General features: G+C 39.4%; 1 protein-coding gene across 1 annotated transcript; it reads right to left on the reverse strand.

Annotated features, from left to right (window-relative positions):
• Window positions 1–393: 393 nt before the first annotated feature.
• LOC134800192 (protein nessun dorma) lies at window positions 394–10392 on the reverse strand. The gene is made up of 10 exons (XM_063772682.1): window positions 10258–10392; window positions 10004–10184; window positions 9430–9643; window positions 8563–8792; window positions 7449–7609; window positions 6359–6569; window positions 5648–5820; window positions 4948–5055; window positions 4201–4355; window positions 394–2794 (listed from the first exon to the last, which is right to left on the reverse strand). Exons 1-10 carry the CDS (start codon window positions 10291–10293, stop codon window positions 2698–2700), a joined length of 1566 nt encoding a protein of 521 aa, XP_063628752.1. The 5' UTR covers window positions 10294–10392; the 3' UTR covers window positions 394–2697.
• Between the last annotated feature and the right edge of the window lie 651 nt (window positions 10393–11043).

An 11043-nucleotide genomic window follows, 5' to 3' on the forward strand; every position in this document is an offset into this window, starting at 1 on the left:
ACATAAATACCAAGTTATGCAGTAGATAAAAGAAGATGCGGGTTTAAACTGATAATAAGAGTACAATATTGTTAATATGATTTAACATTGAAAAAACCCAAAAAAATAAATGAATACATAAATTGCCTATTTCGGAAAATAAATTATTTAAAATTATACAATAAAAATACTTGTTATATATTTATTTATATGAATAAAATGTATTTTTTATAATTTTCTAAAAATAATTTATGTAGCTAGTCTTATGTTCAAAAACATGTTATTTGTAATGTTTATTAAAGTTCTAAAGTCTTACAATTAAAAAAAGTTTTTGTTTTTTTAATACGTTTTTAATACATATGTAAATTAGTTCCCAAATCGTCATTACCGTACATGCAGTGTCATTACCGTCTATAAAAGAGTCATTAGGTCATTACCATACCATGGTTGTCATCACCATCTTGCGTTTTTATTTTCCGAAAGCGATAACTTCAAATATAAGCCACAAATGATTGTATAAATACCATACATATCCTCAATATACAGCCCCCCATTACTTTACCCAGCTAGAATCGTGTTAAATTAAACATTTTAAAAAATTAATTTTTTGTATGGTGAAATTTTTTGTGCTGAAATCCACCCTGTTACGGTTAGGAGGGCATACCATGAAGAAAAAAAAACACATTCTATAAAAGGAAGACATATTTATTCAGTTATTGGCTACGTGTAAGAGTTATCGTCGTAAAAGTTTTATTAACTAAACACAAGTAACATAAAAAAATATTGCAAAGTTTGTTAAAGCAATTTTAACATTTAGCTTGGTCCCTAGTTTTAAATTTCTCTACGTAGCCAATAAAACATTATATGTATTTGTCTATGCCATGTCTATGCTATCACTATCATTGTGAAGTTTAGCCCTAAGCCCTCATTCTCATGAGCGCTTTTTCAACTCGCGTTTGAATTACACAAATGGAAACATGTGTATTTGTTCACACGATGGCGGTGGCGCTTTTTATCAAGCGTTGTTGGATTTTCGACTTTAAGCGTTGGTCGTTAAATCGCATTTAGCGTGTGGACGGATTCAAGCACTTTTTTAACTCGCGTTGAAAAAGCGCTCGTGCGATCATTCGCACGGGCTTATTATTAATTCGGGGTATGAGGGCTAACCGTAATTTTAAGTTCATTTAGAATTAATTAAAACAAAACCCACATAGTGGTGTAAAAACATGCTGCCATCAATTATGTAGTTTTAAGAAAAAGGGTACATAGTCTGTTGGCTCTATTGGCAATAAGGCACTACTGACCGAAACAATCAGAAATCGTCCTTATTGACAATTAATAAAGTGGTATCTTTTAACTAAAAAAATACAAATACCGTATACTTGTACATATAACTACAATACAAGATGTTTTCAACCGTTAGGTAAAGTGAAAAACATGTTCAAGTTCATACAGCATGCCTAATAAATTTAATTTTTTTCGGCAAACTTTTTTTTCGCGATTTTGGCTATGACGGGGTGGATCCTATTAGTGTAGTGAATGAAGCAAGTTGTTGTATGGAGACCCATGCATTAATTTCTCAGTCGATGAAATTTAGCTTGGTTATTGTATAGTATGAGCCGAGACTAACATATAAATATCCAAAAAAAAAACACTCCTAAGTTAGGTAAAAACACAAATCTGATTATATATTGAACCGAGTAATTCCTCAGTCCAAAATTATTTTACAAAATAAGTTATTTGTATCAGTATGTGATACTAGAAAAAAATCTAAAAGTTTTGACAAACATGAGAATATTTTTATATGATACTTCCTTTTTTTGACGCTCATTTTCATCGGAAAATTGCTCTGTCATTTTTTCTTCTTATATGATCTTAGAATATAATTTGGCGCAGTGGGTAAAAAAATCCAAAAAAAAGCGTATCGAAATGTATGTATTATAGAACTATTAAAAACTGAGTGGAAATTTTTTAGATTTTCATTTTGTAGGTATAAAACGGCAATAAAATGGCATTCCAGTGAAAAAATTAGACTGAGCAATTTTCCGGTCCAAGACACGCCAAAAATTTTTATTTTATTAATACTGGTATTTCTGCTGGGATATTTTTTTGATATTTTATATATTGTTGCAATACGTTACATGAATATGTCTGGTGAAGAAAGTTTGAACGGAGCATTTTTCCGTAAAAAGATATTAACGATTTAAGACTTTAGGTATTTACTTTAATTCTATTATTATTATTCTTTGGAAATTTATACAATACTTTTTATTTATTGATACTTTATCATACTGTAAAGTTTTTTCTGGCTGAGGAATTACTGCGGGGTCCACTACCTTTTTTACTACACTACTATACCAAAAATAGTTATTACATATATCAATGGGTAATCCAAGGCCAATGAAAGACATGCTCAGGGCTATTACCGCGAAAATGGAAGTTTCGCAAAATTGCGGGCATCTTTCTCTGTTACTCTAATTACGCCTTCATTTAATCTAGTGATAAATTGATAATTATGTAATGTATATAGCTTTGTGACGTGTAAAATTATTTATGTTATCAATAAATATCTCAATCTCAATTGGAGTAAAAGAGAAAGATCCCCGCAAATTCCGAATTTCGTTTTTCGCGGTAGCCCCTCAGAGCGTGACGCTTGGAGCGCGCGTTCCGTGGCCGAGCAAAAGGTGGAAAATACACCCTATATGCACTCCATAAGGTTTATAATAAGTTGCCATCTTGTGAAACGATGAGAACTTCCTTCTTGATGTCGCCGGAACCAATCCTGCAGTTCGGCATTATTTCGAGCTCTTTAATACTGGAAAGAAAATGAGGACTTGTTAGTGAATATGTATTTACTTCATATTAACATTTATTAGGCCAGCCATGTCTGCCGCATGCACCCACAGGTGGGCCAAAATAACCACGGTATGGGTGCCGCAAGACGGGCAAGGATCTGGGCTATAACCGCGAAATCGAAGTTTGTAAATTGCGGGCATCTTTCTCTGTCACTCTAATTACGCCTTCGTTGGAGTAAAAGAGAAAGATCCCCGCAATTTGAGAATTTCGGTTTTCGCGGTAGCCTCCCTGGTAGGCCCAGACGGAGGTGGCGGGATGACCTGGACGCATATCGTAACGACTGGTCGGAGATTGGTCAAAACCGAGACGAATGGAAATCGAGGGGGAGGCTTTGGCCCAGCAGTGAGACACCGTGTAGGATTATAATTAATATTAATATTTAATAAATCTCCCGACTTCGACGAAGTAGCTGTCACTATATATTTCTTGTGGTGACTGAATTTGAGTTAAACCACGAAAAGTCTGCAGCGAATTTGATAGCCCACGGAGTGCAAGTGTTACTTATACGTCATAATTTCATAAAAGTTTGAGGTTTAATAATACTTGCATTGCGTGGGCTATCAAAATCGCTGCAGACTTTTCTTGGTCTAACTATATCAACTTTTGACAAGTTACCGCATAGTGTAGTCAACGTCGTCGCCATCTACTTAGGCTGTCAAAGCAAGAATTTGTCTTAGACTTTACACTCTTTATACAACCAATCACAGATGTAATGCATAATTATTTTCCATCGTATTTTCACGGAAATTTACGAACGTGTCTTGCTATTTCAGTCAGTCTCAATATAAAAAGTAGGTACTGAGGTTGTCTGAAGTAGCATGACAAATACGAACGTTTCCAAGAAAGTACGATGGAAAACAATTATGCGCTACATCTGTAAAATGTTACTACAAACACAGAAAATGGATTGTGAAATAGCAAATATCACATAATTGGTGAAGTACCATCGCCCACACTGTTAACTGACAGTTCGTAAACCTTATTACAAAAGGCGTAAGGTCCACCGATGGACATTTAAGAGTGTTCTCGAATTTAAACTATTGTGAGACATACTAACATTGAATAATTTCACGGTTTAGACTCACTTGTTTTAAGTCACTCGCGCGACATGTTTCGGAGAGCCTAGGTCTCCTTTCCCAAGCACTGACAGTGCACCAAACAGCACAGTGCAGTGTGCAGTGGCGCGCAGCGTGCGACGCGGCGAGCCGCAGTACGCGATACACGGCCGTCGTGAACGCTGCTCGCACTGTCAGTGCTTGAGAAAGGAGACCTAGGCTCTCCGAAACATGTCGCGCGAGTGACTAAAACAAGTGAGTCTAGACCGTGAAATTATTCAATGTTAAGAGTGTAGCTGTTTGTACTAACCTGCTAAGATCCTTGGCAGCTGTTTTGTCTAATTCACAGCGCACACTGTGCTCTGAGCATCCAGAGATGCTGGTGTCGTTGAGCAGCACCGACGACCCGGAGTAGATCTGGATGCCGACACCACATTTTCTGATGCTGCAGCCTCTTAACTCCACCTGAATGTGTTATAAATGTGGGGTATAAACGAATGATGGTCTCGAAAATTAAATTTTAAAATGTATTTTCAGTGCAGTCGGCGCCAAGAAGATAATATAAAGGCGGCCAAATATCCTCCTAAGGCCCAGCCTGCCCAGCCATACAAATGAAAATCCAAAATTTGCCACTGAAATTTGAACCTGTATGGTGTAAGAAATAGAGTTGATTTTGCGTTGTTCGAAAATTGAACGAAACAAAGCAAAAGCGACTCTGTTCCAATTGAATAGGATTTAAATTTTATCGAACTGAAGAGGTAGAACCTTGGGCCTTAGGAGGATAAATCGTTACCATAGAAATAAGGATGGTTGTCGCCTGTAAAAGCTCTTTTATAGCTAAGTGGACTTTTCTTTAGTTAAGTTAGACATTCATCTTATCAACAAAACGGCTCTACCAAGGCCAAATTCGACGTACGTAGTTGCTTTATTACAAAATTTAAATGGCCACTTTCTGTTTCTATTAGGTTGACGTTTCGTGCCTTTGCTAAAACTGATTCTAAATGAATTAGCTAATCAAGTAATCAATTTATAACTTATAAAAGCTTGTAGAAATTACCTGAGCGCCTTTATGTACGACTATTCCCGAGTAGAAGTTGTCGAACGTACACTTCTCGATGAGTATTTTTGAGCCGGACATCGCTACAATTCCCTGCGCGAAGTCACTCTAAAATAAATAAATAAACAGTGTAACATATCGTCAGGTGGCAAGCAAAACTCACTAATTACCACCACACGGTCATAGCCACAGTGAACCATATTAGTACTCAATATTTGATTTTTGTTTAATATTTTTTTTAGTAATTAGTGAGTTTTGCTTGTCGCCTGGCCTGGCGATATGAACTTATCGATGGGCTGCATTTTCAGACTTGAAGTATATTGGACTTCAACTTGTAAATAGGTAATAGAAGTAGGTAGGGCTATGTGTCCCTTAAGTCCTACGCATACACGAAAGCAACTCTGTCTGTTACCCCTTCCGCTGGACCGATTTAGATGAAATTTGGTATGGAGATAGTTTAAGTCATGGAAAAAGACATAAGATAGTTTTTATAACGGAGATAAACATACATGCAACTATCAGAATCAGATACGTCAGACAGCGCGCAATTGGCGACGGCGCAGATGAGGGTTAAGTCTCGCAGGCGGCAGTCTTCGCTTAGCTGCAGTACGCTGGTTCGCATCTCTGCCGCTGAGGGTGGTAATTTTCGTGACTGACTCAGCTATAGCGCCAATGCAGGACGGTAGAGGGTTAAGCATACCTGACAAGTATCTGAATCGTCAGACAGCGCGCAGTTGGCAATGTGCAGCGTGCCAGCACGCATGACTACGACAGTGTTGACGAGCGCGCAGTTGAGGGTTAAGTCTCGCAGGCGGCAGTCTTCGCTTAGCTGCAGTAGGCAGGTACGCATCTCTGCCGCTCTGAGTGTGGCGCCTGCAATGTTAACCCTTTATAAGGCATACGGGTGTTAGAAATTATGCAAAATTGAACCCCATCACTTTGAAAAAAAGTTCAAAATCAGGTGGGAAATATATTCCCTCTGACTTATAAAGGCTTAAAACAATAAAAAAACCATCAACAAAGCTGGAAAACGCAAAGAGATACACGAACCCAAAAAGCCACTCCCATACAATAGCAGTTTACGTTAGTTTCAAAGAAAAAGCCGGCCAAGTGCAAGTTGGACTCGCGCACGAAGGGTTCCCTACTATTACGCAAAAAACGGCAAAAAAATCACGTTTGTTGTATGGGAGCCCCACTTTAAAGCGTATAAATAACGCACAGGTCGGCAGTTTCCAGTTATTCCACTCGTATCGACGCGCGCCGATATATATATATATATATATATATATATATATATATATATAAGTTACAAGGTAAAAGAGAAGAGACATCAGTTTGAAGTCGCAACATATCAGTGAAGGTGTTTTTTCGGGCTCTTTTACCTTGTAACTTAGTTTAAAACCTAAGTTACCTTTAAAACTGCACAGCGAAATTTGTGACAACGGCATCTCAGGCAGCTCATAGTTGGGACTACACACGACCATGTCTTCGGGTTCCAGAGCCAGGCCTTCCTCCGCAGACACCAGCACGCTGAGGTTCTGCTCCTTCGACACCCGGGAGCGGAGGAATTTGGACATCTCTTCAAATTCAGAGATTGGGCCGCCTTGCCAGAGAGCTACCACCTGGAAAATTATTATATAAATGAACTAGAGACCCGCCCCGGCTTCGCACGGGTTAAACAAAACCTTAACAAATTATACACCTAAATCTTCCTCAAGAATCACTCTATTGAACGCGTTGGTTAACCGACGCGTAAGCAATTTTTGTTTTAAGTAACCCGTGTAAAATAGTAGATTGTACAACAAGGGCATAAAGTGACCCATTTTATCGCGAGGCAATTTTTAAGAATAGTAGACGAGGGTAAAAATGGACATTTATGCCCTTGTTGTACACTCTGCTTTTCACTTCGATTGCGAGGAAAATATACAAAAAATCAAATATTTTAGGTTATTTTAACGTATTTATTCAAGACTAAAGTAAATTGTTCTTGGGCCGGTCGGAGGCGCGGGGCACGCCGATCGGGAGAGCGCCGGTCGGGGGCGCGCCGGCAGGGCTGGCAGTTTGTATGGCAGAATTTGAACTTTATTGCTAAGTCAATAAGGGTCGTAATAGATGACTTTACTTTATGCTCTAGAGCATAAAATGCGATTTTATGTCGTCTACGCACGACATAAAGGTGCACTTTTTGAGCATGAGAAGTGAAAATGTACTTAATATATTATTTCGGAGTTTTGTCAACAGCTGGGTCCACACAGAGCGAGCATACGCGCGGGGCAATATCCTCGCGCACACACGTGCCTCGCGCGCGCCGCCTCGGCCGAGGCGCGCTACGCTGGCCGTTTTGTGCGCGAGGATATTGCCCTGCGCGTAAGCTCGCTCTGTGTGCACCCAACTATTCATAACTTTGTTTCCATGCCTTACGGATGCGTGCGAGGCAACAATTACCATAATTTTAAACTTCTTAGCAACCAGTCTTCTTTTCGCAATAACTTTATACTCACATTCTTTTGTGCTTTGTGTTTCTGCCACTTGCTCCTCGCTTTAGCAAGGTACTGCTCCCGGATGAGTGGGTTCTCATATAGCGTCCATTTTGACATGAGCCCGTCCAGCCGGGCGCTCATCTCGGCACACAGGGAAATGTATGACGGCGGCAGGAGGGAATCTGTAACCATGAGTATTAACTACATTTATTTAGGTGTAAGTAGCACAGAATTACCTACACGACAGGCTGAACCTAGAGCAACCTGAATTGTATTGTTGTTAGCCAAGATACGTAATATTGTTAACAATAGTTATTTGTACAACAAGAGATCAAAGTTTGATATTTCTTCGAGTGCTTATTTTGAGTCCCGTGCAAGCGAAAGATTCTATAATAGATTCACGAGCGTAGCGAGTGAATCTAATTTAGAATCTTGAGCGTAGTAAGGGATTCAAAAGCGCACGAGATGTAAATAACTTTGGTCTCGTGTAGTACACAACATTTTTCACCCTAAGCAGTGAGAACATACCTAGAGGGACAGAGATAATAGAACCCAAGTATCGAACTTGTATTAGACCCCGCATGTTGAAATGACATTTGACTATAAAGGTCACTTGAATGTCATGTTGTCTCACTCAGTGAGCAAAATCGCATTTTGCTCACTGAATGAGACAACTCAGTGAGCAAAATCGCATTTTGCTCACTGAGTGAGACAAAATGACTCAGTGAGCAAAATCGCATTTTGCTCACTGTTTTTAAGAAGCAAAGTACCCTTGTTCGAGCTGCTGAGGTGAAAAGAACATTCTGGGTTTTGGTTGGTTTAGGTCACCAAAAAGAATATCTTGGGTTTCTTGAGGATGGAACCCGGAAAGTCCTGATTTAGGCTCTGTTATCACTCAGCTGGTGAGACTAGGGCTAATGTTCAGTCCATGAGGGTCCCCAACTGTTAAGTTACGATGCTCGATGGTGGGTTTACAGGTGCAGCAGGTGCTTCAGGGACCGTACACTTATTTCTCCATAGCTACAAGAAGATATCTCCATTTACGAGGAAGTCTTAAAAAAATATTGTACAGGAAAATGTTTGAACTACAAAAAAGCTTAAAAATTTCTGGTCAAGCTATAATAAAGAAGCTTACCATCTTCATCAGTTAATCCCCCGTCACAAATAGACGAGTCCAGCTCCTTCAATTTCTCATAAGCATTAACCGCACTGCTCCGCAGCAGAGTTATAGTGCGAGCAACACAGTTGGGTATGGTGCCGTTGTGCAGGTCCATCCACAGTTGCATGCGGTCTTCGATGGTGTTGGGAAGGACTACTTTGTCGTCTTGGTCGTCCCAAGGCATCCAGATGTTGGTGTAGTAGAATCTGTGAAATGAATAGTTATGTCAATAATTTATCAGGTAAAGATACAAACTGTTGAGAAATAAATAATGAAGAAAGAGAGTTTACCATGAACTTGTGTGTCTGTATTCAGTGCAGTAATACAAGAGCAATTCAGATGAATTCATTTGCCATACAGATGAATTAAGGCAAACGCTTAATCAAATCGGGATGGAAAGGATAGTATTCTGATAAGGTAATTCCATGGCAATCATCTTATACATACATATTTAACTAAACTTTACTAGAGCATTAAAAGACAAGAAATTGGAACAAGACTGATATATATTTATAGAAATAAAACAGTCACAACCAGGGTTAGCTCAAAGGTGAATTTAAAACTGAATCACAATTTAGAATATAAGATGTTTTTAGAAACTTAATTATAAGTAACCAGTAAAAGTTACTCCTCCCTCCGTTGGCATTCGGCCGGCAGTAGACGGTCGGGGAGGCCTTGTACTACATGGAGGCTATCAGTTGAGAAAGAGGCTGGCTCTACTGGACTCGGCTGGAAAGAGCTGGAAGTAGCCGCTCAAGATCGTGACAAATGGAGGATTCTTCTGCAAGCTCTATGTCCCTAATGAGGGATAACAGGAATGCATCATCATCAATTAAAAGTTACCTTAACAGATCAATAAATTCTGCTGTAGTAGCATCATTAATGCACTGCTCCCTTTGCTGAGTGGTCGGCCAAAGCTCTATCAACGGCACATCTTCGACTGTCTCCGGAAGTGACACAGCTTCATGCTGCACACTAAGTACTTCCACAGATGCCGACAGTGCTTCAAAGTCCACGGATGACACTGACACATATGCTATGCATGGGAATCTGACCTCTGAAAATTACAAATCAGCTATTTGAAATTATTCTGTTATGTAGAGACATGGTAACTACTAAACTTCTTATAAGATTTTTAGCATCAGTCATAAAATACATTTGATGGTGTTAAAAAGATAATCAAAAACTATTAAATTCTGCATGCTGCATATTGATTTCACTTGACTAGACGATTATTACAGCATGATAAACTAGCCAAGAAAGCATAGCATTTTCACTGTACCTAACACAAATGTGTGGTTCAACTTATAGATTCTGCTAACAGTGTAAAGTTGTCATTTAATTATACAGCTATGTGAAGCACTTTTAAAATTCCTTAGCAACAAGAACCAAAACTTTTGAGTATTAATCGACTTACCAAACCTCTTGCAAAACTGTTTCGACAGTTTCCACAAAGCATCCCAACCAATGGGTTCCACTATAAGCTCGGCCTGCGCACTCCACTGCTCGCGGGCGGTCCCGCGGCCCGCGCTGAACACGCGCACCAACTCTTGAAGGATCTCGCTGTCGCTCCGATTGAAATTATACACGGACATCATCTACAATAACAAAAACAACCTCAGTTTCATTTTGAACACTGGGAAAAAACGAATCCATGAACGAGATACTTACTTTTGAATTAGAATCCGTTTGAGTCTTAATTAACATAGTATAACGCCTGTAGAAATTAGTTTTAAATTATATTATTCTAATAGCTCACTAATTCATTCTAATTATTCCAAAACCCGCCTTTGAGCCGTTTCGTCTGTTTTCCGTTCGTTTGAAAAACGTAACTGTCAACCCAACCCAATTTAACGTCAACGTGAACACGTTCGGATACTTCGATAAAATGGTTAAAATTAATAAAAATACTTGCGCAAACTATATTAATCAACTGTACGTCATTCGAAGCCTAATTAATGAGAGTGGCAACCCTGTTTTTCGTGACTATGTTGGTTGAAGTGCCGTTTTTCAGTACTGGTCACCCTACATTCCCGCCATTTGTTTCCGTTTAAAACCCCACCATGGCAGCCATGACGGATTCTCGAATTGAAATCGAGCTTCATTTTAACGGTGTAACCGTTCGTATGATAGATTTTAATTAGTTTTGTTTTTCAGTACGTACAATGGGCGACGACGAGAGTAATTCCTCATCGTCAGATAGCTCGGAAGCGAGCATGGAATCGGTGGATCCGTCAATACCAGGGCCTTCAAAGAGGAAACGGAGAGCGCCACACAAATCTTCAAAAAGGAAACGTCGAGAAGACGGTATGGTTCATAACCTCGCCAAAGAGGTGAGTGAGGTAAAACGCTTTTTATCCTCAATGGTATACCCACATGCTCCGCCGCCCATGCCCGTGCCCTCGTTGAATCTTAGCTCGGAAGATGGGAACGATAATATCAGTTTGAATGTCAGCG

This window comes from Cydia splendana, chromosome 19, assembly GCF_910591565.1.
Source record: "Cydia splendana chromosome 19, ilCydSple1.2, whole genome shotgun sequence".
NCBI classification, from domain to species: Eukaryota; Metazoa; Arthropoda; class Insecta; order Lepidoptera; family Tortricidae; genus Cydia; species Cydia splendana.

What these genes read in the sequence shown, in the direction of transcription:
- LOC134800192 (XM_063772682.1), bottom strand. Translation starts at nt 10,293, where the DNA reads ATGTTAATTAAGACTCAAACGGATTCTAATTCAAAA. An exon ending in ACAGTTTTGCAAGAGGTTTG is followed by an intron (nt 9,644 to 10,003) that starts GTAAGTCGATTA and finishes TGTAATTTTCAG; the next exon opens with AGGTCAGATTCCCATGCATA. An exon ending in GAATTTATTGATCTGTTAAG is followed by an intron (nt 8,793 to 9,429) that starts GTAACTTTTAAT and finishes TTCATTTCACAG; the next exon opens with ATTCTACTACACCAACATCT.